Here is a 17,500-nt window from a genome sequence, read left to right as displayed (position 1 = left end):
TTCTCTCCTCTCCTCTCCTCCTCTCCTCTCCTCTCCTCTCCCCTCTACTCCTCTTCTCTCCTCCTCTCCTCTCTACTCCTCCTCTCCTCTCTACTCCTCTCCTCTCTACTCCTCTTCTCTCCTCTCCTCTCCTCTCCTCTCCTCTTCTCTCCTCCTCTCCTCTCCTCTTCTCTCCTCCTCTCCTCCTCTCCTCTCTCCTCCTCTCCTCCTCTCCAGCCCCCAGGAGTCTCGAGAGCCGCAGCAGTGTTCTCACCTGCCGTTGTCTCGGCCCACGCCCCACACACGGATGCTGACGATGGGCTGAGAGTGCAGGACGCTGCGGTCCATCGGGTCAACCAGGTTCAGCAGGTTGTTCTCCAACAGCAAGTACATATCCTTCCCCTACACACACACACACACACACACCACACACACACACACACACACACATACATATAAATACACACACTCAAGCTGAGCTGAAGGATAGTCATAAATGAGATAGATGGTGTTCTACAGCCAGTACCCACAACCCTCTACCAGGCCTCTGTTTCCCCTGGGACCGAAGTCTCCTCTTAATATACTGTTATTACTATTCTAACATTCTAATCCACCCATCTCTAAAATCTCTCAAACATAAATGAAAGCACATTAGAAACTCCGGAGTGTGGTGTAAATAATAGGTGTGATTTTCCTCCAGTCGTGTACAACCTCTCCCCAGATGCCCACTGTATCTCTGATGTCATTCTTGCAGTAGGACAGCTGGCGGATGCAGTTGTTCACAGCAACACTGCTTTTGCCTGGAGCCAGGTCTTCCTCTGCCATTTCAACCCATCCAAGGGAGCGCACTGCAAAACATGGAAAAAAACACATAAGAGAGAGAGATAGAAGAGAGAGCGAGAGAGAGAGAGAGGAGAGATATGATGCATGAAACTTTGTAACAATCCCTGCTTCAAGGATGTATTAGATCTCCAGTAACTGAGTCAGAATCAATATTTACTGCCAGGTTTGATGGCTGTGAAGGGATGCAGTGGGGATTAGGGGAAATACAGTGCAATGCTATTTGATCAAAGAGGATTCAGATTGTCATTTATTTATTTATACACAGTACATATTTTCATATCATATATTGCAGTCTTTTTATCTATTGTCTCTATTGTCTGTACTTGTCAATGCTTTCTTTTAAATGGTTTAGAATGTTACATATAGTAATATTAGTGGTATATTAAGGAGAGGCTTTTGTGTGTGTGTGTGTGTGTGTGTGAGAGAGAGTGTGCACATATGCGTGCGCTTGTATATGCGTTTGTATATGCGTGTGTGTGTGTGTGTGAGAGAGAGTGTGTGTGCCCGTGTGTGTTTGTTACATGTAGTTCATTTTATGTCCACAGTGTGGCATTTTACATCCAGAGTTGGAGGCTAAATCACTGTTCTCATCCGCCATCATTCACAGTGCTATGCAGAGAGGCTCTGCCTGAGCTTCGCTAGGAGTTAGCTGTGTACAGAGCTCTTGTGTGGCCTTACACTACGAGTTTAAATAGTCAAAATAAAATAAATAAATACAAATACATATCAGCCACATATGCTTTTGATGCCTTTACTGTACATACTTGTGGTGGCAGGAGCCCCCTGTGCCTGTATCTCTGCCTGTGTGTGTGTGTGTGTGTGTGTGTGTGTGTGTGTGTGTGTGTGTGTGTGTGTGTGTGTGTGTGTGTGTGTGTTTCTGTGCCTGTGTGTGTGTGTGTTTCTGTGCCTGTGTGTGTGTGTATCTGTGCCTGTGTGTGTGTGTGTGTGTGTGTGTGTGTGTGTGTGTGTGTGTGTGTGTGTGTGTGTGTGTGTGTGTGTGTGTGTGTGTGTTGTGTGTGTGTGTGTGTGTGTGTGTGTGTTCTGTGCCTGTGTGTGTGTGTGTTGTGCCTGTGTGTGTGTGTTCTGTGCCTGTGTGTGTGTGTGTGTGTGTGTGTGTGTGTGTTCTGTGCCTGTGTGTGTGCCTGTGTGTGTGTGTGTGTGTGTATCTGTGCCTGTGTGTGTGTGCCTGTGTGTGTGTGTGTGTGTATGTGCCTGTGTGTGTGTGTGTGTGTGTGTGTGTGTGTGTGCCTGTGTGTGTCTGTGCCTGTGTGTGTGTATGTATCTGTGCCTGTGTGTGTGTGCGTGCCTGTGTGTATGTTGTGTGTGTGTGGTGTGTGTGTGTGTGTGTGTGTGTGTGTGTGTGTGTGTGGTGTGTGGTGCGCGTATGTGCTGTGTGTGTGTGTGTGTGTGTGTGTGTGTGTGTGTGTGTGTGTGTGCTAGTTCAATGCTAGCGGAGAGCTCACCTTGGCCTCTGGGTCAGTGTTGACACCGCTGGAGTCCTCCTCCTCACACGCGGTGGGTTTCTGGAGGGAGAGACCAAGCACACATCATAAACATCACACGGTCCTACATCAGAAATGAAGCCATATGCTGTCATAAATCATCCAATGCACACACTTACACACTCAAAACACACACAACCACACACACACACACACACAAGCTTTAAATCTCTTCCCAGGGGTTTTACCTCAACTTCAAGGAAGCGTAACGCAGGGTTGCTCCCTCAAACTCCTTCAGGCTGGGGTCAGAGGTCATTGTGGCTGCCTGCAGGTCCTAAATGGTCAGAGAGAGAGAGAGAGATTAGACTACACTATTACCCTCTCACACACACACACACACACACACACACACACCATGGCGTTCATCACAACAACTTCTCCAGTGGGTGAACTTCTCACCCTGAGTGTCCATGCATGACAGAGAGCTTGTCTGGTTGGAAACAGAGCATGCCTGGCGTTTTAACTGCCAAATAAGAGATGAAGGCCAGGGCCTTGTACACAGTCATAGAGCGCAGCACGGACACGCTGAGGTACGACTGCCCAACACAAAGAGAAAGAAGCCCATTGCCATGTACACAGTCAGAGAGAGCAGCACTGAGGTACGACTGCCCAACACAAAGAGAAAGAAGCAGACAAGATGGAGAAGCAGCAGCTGGACATGGTCTGTGACGTTTTCAGAGCAAAGTAAAACAGAGTTAACTGCGCGTGATGGTAAACAAGCCACCATGATGACCGTTGCTGTGGGTTACGACTGAGTGGTGTCCGCAATAGCAGTGGAAGCCTATTGGCTGAAACACTCATCTGAACATGTGTGTGTGTGTGTTTAAACTACACTGCAACTCCTACAACATTCATCTCACACAATTTACTGGCAAAATGCATCAAAACATTTCAGTATCTTTTGGTCATAAGGCTGGCTGGTGTGTTATTGATGTCAAACTGAGGTGTTCTCACAGACACTCTGGAGGAGGCTTTAGCCAGGTGGGGGAGCTGGGTGGATGTTATGCCTGAGGTCTCTGTGCACAGCCGTGAGGAGTGAGGCCATGTGTGAGATATGCGTGGGTGTATGTAAAGTGTGTGTGTGTGTGTGTGTGTGTGTGTGTGTTACATGCACAGATGTAATGTGTGTTAAGGCTGTTAAGGCTGGAATGTCTGGTCCTCCAGCTCAATGCACTTTAACCTCAGTGAGATCATCATGGGCCTCTCCTTCCTTCACTGTACTGTATACTGCTCCATGGAATCAGCTGCACCCGCATGTGATGAGTGGTCATGTGCTTGATGTAGAAGTGGGCGCTGCTTTCATACTGTGGTGCGTTCACATGCAGGACGGAGGGAGGGGGGGGGGTGAACCTGAGCCACTCGCCATCTCAAGCTGACCAGCAGGGAACATCAGCCACAGGAAATGAGACCAAATAAGGAGAGAAAAACTAGCATGCTGAGTGGCACTGCAGGACCAGGTCTGAGAGGGGTGTGATTCATACTCGGTGAAAGTATGTGTGATACCTGCAGAAATGCAAGACATACAGGTCTCCCCTTCTGAGGTCATATTGTCATCAGAGCTGGTACTCTGTTTTTGGCCAGTCAAGGTTGACCTCACACCCAGAGTTTGAGCTGCAGAGGCAGGCAGTCGGTCAGCAGGCCTGGGGAGTTCTGCCAGAGTATCACACGTACTTCCATAGAGTCCACCTCAGACCTGAGGCTAGGACACATACTGACCTTCCAGATCTCACTATCAATCTTTCCACCAGTGCCCACGGCAAACTCACTCCAAGACTGTTTCTACGGTGTTATTCACACGCGCACACACACACACACACATGTGCACAAACACCAGGTCAGGGGGCAGGGGGCAAGGTTCAAGGGGGTCATGGGGGGACAAAGGAGAGAGACAAGACAGGGCTGTTAGCTCTCTTCACAGGCATATGTGTGCGTGTGCATCTGTGTGTGTGTGTGTGTGTGTGTGTGTGTGTGTGTGCACAGGGCTGGTGTGAGAGGATATGTCTACAAAAGCAGTGAGGGAGTGTGACTTTCCTGAGAAGGCACACCACTCTTACTCCTGTTAAAGTTCATCAATCATGCTGTTCTTCTGTCACTGATGAAAACCTGTCATTTCTAATGTGACTTATCAAACATCATGTGACATCATGTCGCTAACAGAGATGAAACCAGCTGTATGTACGCAGTGCTGGGAGGCGTGTGTTTAAGGTCACCCCGTCACCTAGGCACAGAGTTGACCTGTACATGGCTGTGACACCTAATTGATCTTTGCAATATGGGCAAAAGTCTGATCATAGAAATAGAAAACAAATTCATGACAACGTAAAATATCAGCACAACATTATGTATCAGGCTACAGTCTCACTTTAGCTCTAAAACAACCCTAACCTTATAATCAATACATTAATAAATTGTTCCTTCATTAACCCCCTTTGTGTGCCGTGCTATTCCATCTAACAACTGGCTTATATACTGTTTGGTATTATTGTAGGTCATTTAATGATTTAATGTAGTCAGATTAGTTGTACTTTTCCACAATATTTACCACTCTAATGCATTCTACTGTCCCATAATGTTGAGACCCGTAAAACCTCCCAGCCTTTCCAGAGGTACCTGAACCTGAACAGCTTTTGCACTATATAGTCTGACCTCTAACCTGACAAATCAGACTACATTTAAAAAGATGGTTTGGCAGGAAATAATGCAGTGAATAAAGAGGTTAATGATGTCATTCTAACGTAAAAGGTAAGGCTGCTTTATAAACTAATTGATTTGATTGATGAATTGATGAAGGAGGAATCAATGACATGGACTCTCAAAGCTTGTTCCTGTATTTTGAAATATGGTGTGAAATAATATGACGTCTTTTGCACGCTTCTCATTTTCAGTTAAATTGAAAGTCCTCCGATTGGACTCTGAGATGGGCCTGGTTTGACTCTTAGTGCCGGGACAATTCCAGTGGTTTCATTGCTTCATTGCTCAGCGTGGTTTGACAAATGACACACACTGGCTTTGGAAGGAAGCTGTCGCAGGAAATCAAATGAAATTTAATATACCGGTAAGATGGGTCGTAATTACGATTAAATGGCCGATGTTCTATTCCTCGGGGTTTTCATTTAAATGTGCATCATAAGCTGCTGGCTTTTTCCTTTTAAAAAAAAAAAATCTAAATGTGCTTGCTTTGAACACACCATGACTGAATAAGTCAGGTGAATAACTCAGGTATGTTCTTTAGAAGGTGAATACCTCAGGTGAATAACTCAGGTATGTTTCTTTAGAAGGTCAGTGACAGGTGTGGGGATCTGAAGTTCTGAACATTGACTGGGTGGCAGTGGCAGTGGCAGGGCTCAACAGACCCAGATTGGTTTATGGGAATATTTGAATTTGAGAGTGAATAGTCTACATGTGACGATTAAAAAAGTAATCCCTTCGAGGGATCAATGTAACGGTATTCTGACTGAACATTGAACAACTTCAACTGTAACTGCATCTAAATACAGTTACTCCTATTTTGTATGCTAAATACATAATGCCGTTACATGTTACTCCCCAACACTATATATACTTCACATCAAATGAATACTTTTGTATGGGAGCTGTCCCATGATTCATAAGCTCTGGGAGAAGGAGCTTGTTTGTTTTCTGCACTGCTGGTAATGTCATCATTACATCATCACACAAAAGAAACATCATCAGGGGCCAAAGGACAGGAAGAGGAAGACCGAGAGAAAGAAAGAAAGAAAGAAAGAAAGAATTGCAGAGATAGACACTAACCTTCTCCTGGGACTGTTGTGTATGAGTGCTTTTGTCTTGATCTGCCATGAGATGCAGTGATGAGGACCGTGGCTATAGAGGGACACAGAACAGAGAAGGTACTGTAGGTAGCACAACAGAAACACACACACACACACACACACAAAAACACACACACACACACACAAAAACACACACAACACAACACACACACACACACAATAGCAGGACACAACAAAAAAAGTATGGGCAACAACAGCCACCAGTTTACAATACTTTTTAAAAAAGGCATCAAAAGCCCAGCTAAAATGCCTGTCTTTCTGTATGAAATTTCATGCATTCCGATTCTTGTCAAATACTGATGTAACTCGCTGGTTCCACCCAGTAATCAGCATAAATCCCCAGTGATCAATGGCCAGACATATGCAGCAGAGAAGCATGCTTCTCCCAGAGTGAATGTTATTTTTCTTACACTGGAATAATTGGGTTGAACAGTGACAGTTACACACACGATGAATAAAATATAGTCACAATTTTTCAAACCAATATAAAATCTGCATCAAGCTGAATTTAATATGAATATTTTTCCACTGATCTCCATCTCAGATATGCCCTCAAAATATGTATTCTTACCCTTCAGCTTAAACAACATTTACAGTACATGTTCCTGCCAGAAAGGGGATGAGTGTGATGAATTAAACAACATTTACAGTACATGTTCCTGCCAGAAAGGGGATGCGTGTGATGAATTAAACAACGCACGCGATGAGACTCAAGACTCACAAAGTAGCAGGTGTTGACAAATCCGTAGTTTGCCACCTCAGCGTCCGGGATGTGCATAGGCATGGGCATGGGCTCTACAGAGCCCTCGGAGGTGGTGCTCCCTGAACGCAGAGACGCATCTCTGAAGAACACCTCAGCCTGGACACACACACACACACACACACACACACACACACACAATAAGAACACTGCAGGGATATCATCGAAAAGGTTCCCTGGGTTGGGATCACAGTGATTTCTATGCGTGTGTCTGTTGCGATTATATGAGTGTGTGTTCCTGAGTGAGTGTATGAATGTATGTGTGAGGAAGAAGGAGTGTGTGTGTGTGTGAGGATTGAGATCAGTTGTGAAGGTGTGTGTGTGTGTGTGTGTGTGTCCTCACCTCCTGGTCTGGTGTGGGTGAGGGTGAGAGGGAGCCGGAGGAGTGTTTGCGTGCGGTCTGTGCACAGGTGGGCATGGCATCTGGGGGCGTGGCTCTGGATGCGGGCCGTTCCCATTGGGTGGTGCCCGTGGGGATGTGCCAGTAGTAGATGCCCGCCATGTCTGTGATCTTCTTCCATCCTGGGGGGAGGTCTGGGTCTGTGTGACACGCCTGCTCACTCCAGATATCTGAGACAAGCACACACACACACACACACACACACACACACACACACACACACACACACACACACACACACACACACACACACAACACACAGACAACACACCACACACACACACACACACACACACACACACACACACACACACAGACACGCACACACGCACACACAGACACACAGACACGCACACACATGGACACACACACACAGATGAGGAATGTTAATGCTATGAGGATGCGCTTCCTGGAAATATGGGTAGCTTATGAACATGAAAATCCTTTCAGTCATGTGTGTGTGTGTGTGTGTGTGTGTGTGTGTGTGTGTGTGTGTGTGTGTGTGTGTGTGTGTGTGTGTGTGTGTGTGTGTGTGTGTGTGTGTTTGTGTGTGTGTGGTGTGTGTGTGTGTGTGTGTGTGTGTGTGTGTGTGTCTTGTTATACAAGAATGCATGACCCTACTGACAGCATGACTCTAGCACCACTAATGCCCTGGGTCCTCTCAACTTCCTGTGACGCACTCTGGGTATATGAGCTACGCAAGGTGTTCTGGGTAAATGGAGAGGCTGTCTGAGGACTAGCTCCTGCACGCCTGCAGCAAAGGGGTGACTCACGCACAAGGGAACTGTGTGGACATGACAAGCCCATTATCAATGCAACAGTCACAATGAAGTTCACACAATGTGTCATTTGTGTGTGTGTGTGTGTGTGTGTGTGTGTGTGTTTGTGTGTGTGTACCGGGTCATATATTTAGCTAAGGTTTGAAGACACTGTTAACAGAGGGCTGGGGATTCAGAACTAAGTTGCAGCCTATAAACAGGAAATTAAACCTGACCATAGTCAAATCAGAGACATATTTGACTTACAATACAGGATATCGTCACCTTCATAAAATAATTGCCTAAGTCACTTTTTCAGGTTTTTCAGAAAACACAAAAAACTTGAATATATGACATTTATTGATAATTTCACTCAAAAAGGTTATGACAAAAGATGACTTTTGACATACTAATAACAATGGTATGTCAATTATGTAACACAAGAGGAATAAATTACGTAGGCCTTTGTGACTTAAGCAATATTAAACCTTCAACTCTGTTAACAATAAAGCTTGTATAATTTGCTTAAGTCATTTTGAAAAGCTTGTAAAATTGCCTAAGTCATATTGTCTTTTGACTTAGGCAACATAAAACTGCAAAAGTACAAAAGTCACACTCTTGACATAGGCCATTATACTACAGGGGTAGAATCACATGATGTTCAACTGAGGATGTAGGCGATTTTACCAGAGGTGGCCAGCATCATGAGGAGATGATTTAGGCAAAAAAGTCATTTTCGTCAAAAAATTACTTAGGCAATTATTTTAGGAAGGTGACGATATAATACACACAGCACACACTTATATGTGCATCCCAGCCGGTGCATCCTAACAGAAACCACTGAGAATGGAGATAAATGACGTTACTTCACAGGACTTCTATAAAGGGAAGCTCATTAGCAATGCAGTCTGGGAGCTGTAGTCCCAGCAGTGAAAGTAGGTCACTCTGGACCAAGAAGTCTATACACAACTTTATTGGTTGTTACATACCTCATAAACTTAAATACTCACACATATATACAAACGTACAAAAGACAAAAGAGAACAAGAGACTCTTTAGATTCTGTACATTTCTAAAGAATGACAACAGTTAAAGCATCACTCACACACTGAGGCAGAAAACATGCAGAGACAGAGGCATGGTTAACCAAACACCTCCCTTGGAGTGATCTGTCACTCTCTGGAACTAAATCATCCAGAGCAAGAAAGAGAGAGTGAGTAGGCTGGGGGAAGAGAGACAGAAACTGAGAGTCAAAGAGCAGTAGCCATGTTTCTCAACCCGTGCTCCATTAACTAAGAGTCAAAGAGCTGTAGCCATGTTTCTCAACCCGTGCTCCCTAAACTAAGAGTCAAAGAGCTGTAGCCATGTTTCTCAACCCGTGCTCCATTAACTAAGAGTCAAAGAGCTGTAGCCATGTTTCTCAACCCATGCTCCCTAAACTAAGAGACAAAGAGCTGTAGCCATGTTTCTCAACGCATGCTCCCTAAACTGAGTCACAAAGAGCTGTAGCCATGTTTCTCAACCCGTGCTCCCTAAACTGAGTCTCAAAGAGCTGTAGCCATGTTTCTCAACCCATGCTCCCTAAACTGAGTCTCAAAGAGCTGTAGGCATGTTTCTCAACCCGTGCTCCCTAAACTGAGTCTCAAAGAGCTGTAGCCATGTTTCTCAACCCATGCTCCTAAACTGAGTCTCAAAGAGCTGTAGCCATGTTTCTCAACCCATGCTCCCTAAACTGAGTCACAAAGAGCTGTAGCCATGTTTCTCAACCCGTGCTCCCTAAACTAAGAGTCAAAGAGCTGTAGCCATGTTTCTCAACCCGTGCTCCCTAAACTAAGAGTCAAAGAGCTGTAGCCATGTTTCTCAACCCATGCTCCCTAAACTAAGAGTCAAAGAGCTGTAGCCATGTTTCTCAACCCGTGCTCCCTAAACTAAGAGTCAAAGAGCTGTAGCCATGTTTCTCAACCCGTGCTCCCTAAACTAAGAGTCAAAGAGCTGTAGCCATGTTTCTCAACCCGTGCTCCCTAAACTGAGTCTCAAAGAGCTGTAGCCATGTTTCTCAACCCGTGCTCCCTAAACTGAGTCTCAAAGAGCTGTAGCCATGTTTCTCAACCCGTGCTCCCTAAACTGAGTCTCAAAGAGCTGTAGCCATGTTTCTCAACCCGTGCTCCATTAACTAAGAGTCAAAGAGCTGTAGCCATGTTTCTCAACCCGTGCTCCAAACTGAGTCTCAAAGAGCTGTAGCCATGTTTCTCAACCCGTGCTCCTAAACTGAGTCTCAAAGAGCTGTAGCCATGTTTCTCAACCCATGCTCCCTAAACTGAGTCTCAAAGAGCTGTAGGCATGTTTCTCAACCCGTGCTCCCTAAACTGAGTCTCAAAGAGCTGTAGCCATGTTTCTCAACCCATGCTCCCTAAACTGAGTCTCAAAGAGCTGTAGCCATGTTTCTCAACCCATGCTCCCTAAACTGAGTCACAAAGAGCTGTAGCCATGTTTCTCAACCCGTGCTCCCTAAACTAAGAGTCAAAGAGCTGTAGCCATGTTTCTCAACCCGTGCTCCCTAAACTAAGAGTCAAAGAGCTGTAGCCATGTTTCTCAACCCATGCTCCCTAAACTAAGCAAAGAGCTGTAGCCATGTTTCTCAACCCGTGCTCCCTAAACTAAGAGTCAAAGAGCTGTAGCCATGTTTCTCAACCCGTGCTCCCTAAACTAAGAGTCAAAGAGCTGTAGCCATGTTTCAACCCGTGCTCCCTAAACTGAGTCTCAAAGAGCTGTAGCCATGTTTCTCAACCCGTGCTCCTAAACTGAGTCCAAGAGCGTGCCATGTTTCAACCGTGCCCCTAAACTGAGTCTCAAAGAGCTGTAGCCATGTTTCTCAACCCGTGCTCCATTAACTAAGAGTCAAAGAGCTGTAGCCATGTTTCTCAACCCATGCTCCCCATCCTCTCTGTCTGCATCGTTCTCCACCTCCATCTCCTCTCTGTGCTCTTCCTCCCTTTCTCTGCTTCTCTTTCGCTCGTATAAGGGGGTGGGGACAGCTATATCAATGCTATAAACCTGTCTGGTGGCTGCTCAAACACACACACACAACACACACACACCACACACACACACACACACACACACACACACACACACACACACACCACACACACACACACACACATATGCACACCTTGCATGCACAAGCATACACATGTGCACACACATACGGCGCGCGCGCACACACACCACGCACACACACACACACACACACACACACACACACACACACACACACACACACACACACACACACACACACACACACACACACACACACAAACATACGCACACCTTGCATGCACAAGCATACACACAAACACACATTCTCACACACACAGGACACAGACACACCCACAGCCCAATGCTCTCCGTTAAAACATATTTCTAACTCTCTTAACCCTGACACCCCCGACTACGGCAGCATCTCTCTCTGTCTGTCTCTCTCTCTCTCTCTCTCTCTCTCTCTCTCTCTCACACACACACACACTGCATCAGTGGGCGAGCACATGTGAAGGAGACACCGGTGCTGCGCAGCATGTTAGCGACGACACACACACACACAGACACAGACATGCGTGTGCATTCAGACACACACACACGCATCCACTTTACCTACCCTCGTAATTGACAATAACAATGGCCAGCATGTAGTCTTTGCCCAGCATCATGACTGAACAGCAGCGAGCATCATTCAGAGCATGGGAGCGAGGGAGACACAGGCAGAGGCAGCGAGAGAGGGACAGAGAGAGAGAGAGAGAGAGAGAGAGAGAGAGAGAGGCAAAGAGCGGGGGGAGGGAGAGAGACGGGCTGCTCTACTCCTTTTGCCTGGATGCTATTTTGCCTCTTTTTTCTCTTTCCCTTTTTTTTCTATCTAATTCGCCATCACTGGGCAGGAACATACACAGAGCCTGCACAGAGCATTTCCTGTCTGCCTGTCGCTCGCCGGGATGTTTGCTCACTCGGAACGCTCCTTCCTCAAAGCACATTCTGTTGTCGTAGCAACCTGAAGATCATTTCTCCTGCAGTATCAGACAGCAGCTGGGGTCACGTGACCGAGCCACGGTACAGAGAAAGAAGAGAGGGGCGGTGTGGGGAGAACGAGAGAGAAGGGGGAAACCCTGCAGGATCAAACGCACACACACACACACACACACACACACAAACAAACACACACACACGCAGTGCCGTGACACACACACTGCAGACAAACATGACATCAAAGCAGCACTGCTACCATGCAGCAAAAAACAGCTTCCCACAGAACATGGAGCTCACACACACACACACACACACACACACACTGATTAACAGACACAGACCTCTGCCACCACAGCTCAGCTACCATCAAAATAACACTGGACCACCATCTGTACTATCAGTCCCAATGAACTCAACAATAACGGACAAAGCAACCCAGCGAGCAGCACCAAGACTAGAAAGATGACAAGACTAGACGAGAATCAAGACAAGACTAATCCATTACCATCAGAAATGACAAGTACAGTTCTTATCAAGAGAGCCTAAACAATGTGAAGACTAGAGCCAACTGATACTCTAGGTGTTAACTGCTACCAGTTACACATACTGTCATAATAATAGCAGCTGGTATTCCCCCCAGCAGGAGCCTGATACAGGGCCATGGGGAGAGAGAGAGTTCACTGAACGAGGGCTCATGACGTCTGCTCCGCTCTAGAGAGAGGCCTTGGCTGCACGGAAGCCTTTCCTCAAACGCATGGGATTCTTCTCAGGTCCTTTAAGTATTTGAGCAGGCAGCCATGCTTCAGACCAAGAGCCCCATCTGAGGGAGATAGCAGAGCCCCATCTGGGGGAGAGAGCAGAGCCCTACACTGGCAGCACCTGGAGGAGTGCTAATTAACGTGTACATGGGCTACTGACCCACACAGACTCCATGGGACCTATACACAGTTGGCTCTAATCACAGACACCTCAGGCTGTGTGTAATGGTGTTTACCCTCAACATCTGCTCAAACTCACACAACTGTTACAATCCTGCTCCAGTTACAATAGCAGCACAATGCTGGTATTTCTTTAACAAAGCACATGCTTCCACATGCTCACACTAACATGACTCACAGCAATACAAACTCAAGATGCATGTTGTTTCACTTTCAGTCCCAGTTCTCCTCTACAAGACATGACGAACACAAACAGCAGCTTACACTCCATTCCCCACCCAAAGTCAGACTAGTGCTTCTGAGACTCCTGAGCCGATTCTGACCCCCCCCCCCCCCTCCGCCCCTCTCTCTGCTCCCGACGTCATGGCATTTCACTGGCAGCTCAGTGTGAAGCCTGCTCGTGATGTCACACCTGCCTACTAACCACACACACCTCCAAACGGCATGAGAGGAATGTCACATACACTTGGCTCTCCAAGCAAACATAGCATTGTGTATGTATGCATTTAACACTCTTGCCTTAATACCTAGGTACTGTTGCTATGTGTGTGAGTATGACCGAGAACGAGAGCATAAAATGTTTATTAAAAAGAGTTCTAGTGAACTATTCTGTACGCTCTTCTGAGCTAGTGTGAGACACACAGTGAGGGAGTGAGAGAAAGAAAGAGACAGGGAGACAGAGTGATATCTTGTGTGTGTGTGTGTGTGTGTGTGTGTGTGTGTGTGTGTGTGTGTGTGTGTGTGTGTGTGTGTGTGTGTGTGTGTGTGTGTGTGTCTGTTTACCAGTCTCTTCTGGAGAGCCCAGGGAGGCGCTGTCCTGGGAGAGTGTGGTCCAGCTGGACTCCTCGTCGCTAGGGGCCAGGCTCTGGATGCGGTTGAGGGCACAGTCCGTCTTGGCCCCCGTTCTCGGCCTGTCCTTCTTCACCTCCGGTGAGGAGGAAGGGGAGGAGGACAGAAGGGGCGTGTCCTCAGAGCTGGGCTGCTTGGGCAGTGAGGGGGGGCGGGGCTGCTTTAACAGAGGCTGAGTCACTTCCTGTTCCAGCGCATCATCCGCCTCCAGCAGGATCCTGCTCTTCTCCTCGCAAGACCCCTTGTCCTCAGAGGGCGACTTCCTGTCCAGGGAAGGTGACCCCTTGTCCTCAGAGGGCGACTTCCTGTCCAGGGAAGGTGACCCCTTGTTCTCAGAGGGCGACTTCCTGTCCAGGGAAGGTGACCCCTTGTTCTCAGAGGGCGACTTCCTGTCCAGGGAAGGTGACCCCTTGTTCTCAGAGGGCGACTTCCTGTCCAGGGAAGGTGACTTCCTGTCCAGGGTTGGGGACTTCTTCACATCCTTTTCGTCATCGTCCACCTTGTGGAGTTCCGGCAGGATGAGCAGGTCGTCTGAGTCAGCCAGCGAAGCATTGGAGATGCGGTCCTCTTCCTCCTCCTCCTCCCTCTTCCGCTGTTGTGTTCAGGTCCACTGCATCCTCGCTGGACACAGACTCACTCAGCGTGTTGGAGTCCAGATCCATGTGGGAGTCCTGCTCTGCGCTGAGCTCCTGCTCGTCCGCATTGAGCTCAGGCTCAGAGTTAGCATGTGGGACGTGCTCATTGGTGTTCTTGTTGAGCTCAGGCTCAGGGTTAGCATGTGGGACGTGCTCATTGGTGTTCTTGTTGAGCTCTAGGCTCAGGGTTAGCATGTGGGACGTGCTCACTGGTGTTCTTGTTGAGCTCTAGCTCAGGGTTAGCATGTGGGACGTGCTCACTGGTGTTCTTGTTGAGCTCAGAGTTAGCATGTGGGACGTGCTCACTGGTGTTCTTGTTGAGCTCAGAGTTAGCATGTGGGACGAGCTCACTGGTGTTCTTGTTGAGCTCAGAGTTAGCATGTGGGACGAGCGCACTGGTGTTCTTGTTGAGCTCAGGCTCAAGGTTAGCATGTGGGACGAGCTCACTGGTGTTCTTGTTGAGGTCTTGATGTTCAGCAGCCTTGCGCAGCTGATTGACCCCGTTCTTGGCGTGTTTGGGGTTGGAGGAGGGGTCGGGGTCTGGGGCGGAGGCTGGGGCTTGGGCAGGAGGGGCCGTGTCGCTCAGGCCCATGGCACTCTGGATGCTGGTGAGCGCGTACTTCTTGCGACACTTGGGAGGCGTGGACGAGCCCTGCTTCATGAGCTCAGTGCTCAGCAGCTGGTTGTGGGAGGAGCGCAGGCTCAGCGAAGTGGGAGGAGCCACTTGGGAGCCGTTGTGATTGGCCACATCCACAGATGGGGTGGAGTTACAGGATGACTGCACACACACCGACATTATGTCCAAGGAGTCTGAAACACAGATAACCATAAATATATTATCTCAACAATAATATAATTTACATTCTTTGATAATACTATAATAATCAATACATACTCAAACAATGGTGAAAGCATACATGTTAAGTTGAGAAGATAGAAAATAGAAAAACAGAGGTAATCTAAAAGGGGAAGGGAAACCTAATCTAGGGGGATTATTAGGGGAAGCAATGAGGTTAATTGGTAATGAGTCTACTGTCAGATGTCTCAGAAGACAAACCTTAATAAAGTCACTAAAGGAAAACAATCGAAATCGGTGCAGTATTGAGTTTGAACGCTAAAACCAGCAATCACAAAAAAGCTACACAATGTTCTCCTATGAATGGGGTCCTACGTCAGAGACCAGAGAAAGGTAAACCACTAACTGTCAAAACAGTCATTTGCTGTGCTGTTTTATTACAGTTCTTGAGGTAAACAGATGCAGGTGTATCTCTGTAGGGATCCTTTTCTTGTTGTCAGACACTTATAATAACATTTATGAGCCTGTCAGTGGTGAAAACAAGTGGTTTATTTGGACACAGATGCTTGCCTCATAGGACTCCATTGTATAGCCATTTTGTGGTAATTGGTTTTAGCGTTCTAACTCAATACTGGACCGACTTCGATCGTTAAGTGTCCCTAGTAACATTTTAGACCCCAAAAGATCTAAAAAGTGGACCCAGGTTCAAAAATCCCAAAGCCTATTTCAAGGCTATCAAGTCTATTTAAAGGGGTCTTTCTTAAGGTTCTCTGTGATTATTTTACACAAAGATGAGCACCACAAACACAAACAAATTTAATTCATTTCCATCTGTCAAATTCAAATTAATTTTAATGAACAAATTTTAGCTAAGCTGGTGACTGCACTTGCGGCTCATTTAGTTCAAAATCGAATTACGCCTGAGGGAAGCTCATCTCAGGACTGTTTACAAAGACAGTCATTCATTCATATCCGCACTCACTATGGAAAACAGTTATTCCATGAGAAAGAAAGAGAAAGATAGAGGGAGAGAAATAGAAAAAGAGATAGCTACACAGAGAAATGCAGGTACCTGAGATCAGCCTCAGACCAGATGAGTCTTCAGAAAATGAAAATCTGATGCAAAGAAACACTGAGTAAATAAAAATGCTCAAAGCTTAACAATATACATCTAATTTAAATAACAGACACATACTTACCAGAACCTGGGGTGCATCACAGTAAACCACTTCTACAATAAATCCCATTTAAGGAGAGCTTCGTTTGTGATTCCGTATTAAGGCAGGACAACACATCTGACTCTGTGGCTGTCACCACATGAATCACCACAGTCCTGGCCTGAACTCTTGATTGCTCAGAAGACCAGTACGCTGTCCTTGTAAAAATAGACCACTGACTGTACTGATCACAGTGAATACGCTGAGACACTGCAAAAAAGGCTATTTCTCAAATGAAAACAGTCCATCCCCTGTAGCTACACTTCTATCATTTCAAAGACAGGGCGCTATCTTTCTCCCAAAACAGGTGATTATTTCCTCTAGCCGATCACATGCAAAGAGGATTGCGAAAGAGATGTATTGTTTTGTTCAAGCACAGTATTGTCGAGTCATCGAGGACTGGTGCTCAAATGCACAAAACAGGCATGGAGGAAATAAGGTTGGAAACTAAAGCATCCGAAATGCAGTGTAAAAAACAAGGCAATGCTCCAGCGTTAGCTCTCCACAGACTCACGCTGGCCCATAAAGCAGGGCTGACAGCCCACCCCAGACCCATAAAGGGCTGCTAGAACATGGAATGCAATAGTGCTACTCTGGCCCTGAGCAAGATGGCTGCAGCAGATGTGGGGTGGTCCGTCTCAGGGGGCATACAGTAAAGATATGCTCTTTCTCTCTGTCTCTCTCTCTCTCTCTCTCTCTCTCTCTCTCTCTCCCTCTCTCTCTCTCAGACACACACACACACACACACACACACACACACACACACACACACACATTCATCATATAAACTGTACTCACCAGAGAGCTGAGAATTCTGGAAAGTTCCAAAATGAGGCTTTGTCCATGATGGTGTCACTGTATCGCTCTCCACCCGTTTGCAGCAATGTCATCATACATATACAGCCACTCTGTGTGACAGAAACACAACAAGACAAAAGACTCATTTACTGCAGGCAAACACAGCAAACCCCTATGACTGAGTGCCCCCCGT

General features: G+C 46.7%; 1 protein-coding gene across 1 annotated transcript in view; it reads right to left on the bottom strand.

Moving 5' to 3' along the window:
* Positions 1 to 17,500, bottom strand: part of apbb2b (amyloid beta (A4) precursor protein-binding, family B, member 2b) — a 39,682-nt gene that overhangs the window by 9,105 nt on the left and 13,077 nt on the right. Inside the window, 13 exon segments of the mRNA XM_031559885.2 lie at positions 254 to 381; positions 691 to 838; positions 2,287 to 2,327; positions 2,479 to 2,598; positions 4,041 to 4,103; positions 6,096 to 6,167; positions 6,858 to 6,995; positions 7,240 to 7,466; positions 13,796 to 14,473; positions 14,475 to 14,639; positions 14,788 to 15,306; positions 16,365 to 16,408; positions 17,308 to 17,417. Of these exon segments, the coding sequence (XP_031415745.2) occupies positions 254 to 381; positions 691 to 838; positions 2,287 to 2,327; positions 2,479 to 2,598; positions 4,041 to 4,103; positions 6,096 to 6,167; positions 6,858 to 6,995; positions 7,240 to 7,466; positions 13,796 to 14,473; positions 14,475 to 14,639; positions 14,788 to 15,292 (2,285 nt within the window). The 5' untranslated portion in view covers positions 15,293 to 15,306; positions 16,365 to 16,408; positions 17,308 to 17,417.

This window comes from Clupea harengus, chromosome 22, assembly GCF_900700415.2.
Source record: "Clupea harengus chromosome 22, Ch_v2.0.2, whole genome shotgun sequence".
In the NCBI taxonomy this organism is placed as follows: Eukaryota; Metazoa; Chordata; class Actinopteri; order Clupeiformes; family Clupeidae; genus Clupea; species Clupea harengus.
This window is presented reverse-complemented; position numbering and strand designations above follow the sequence as displayed.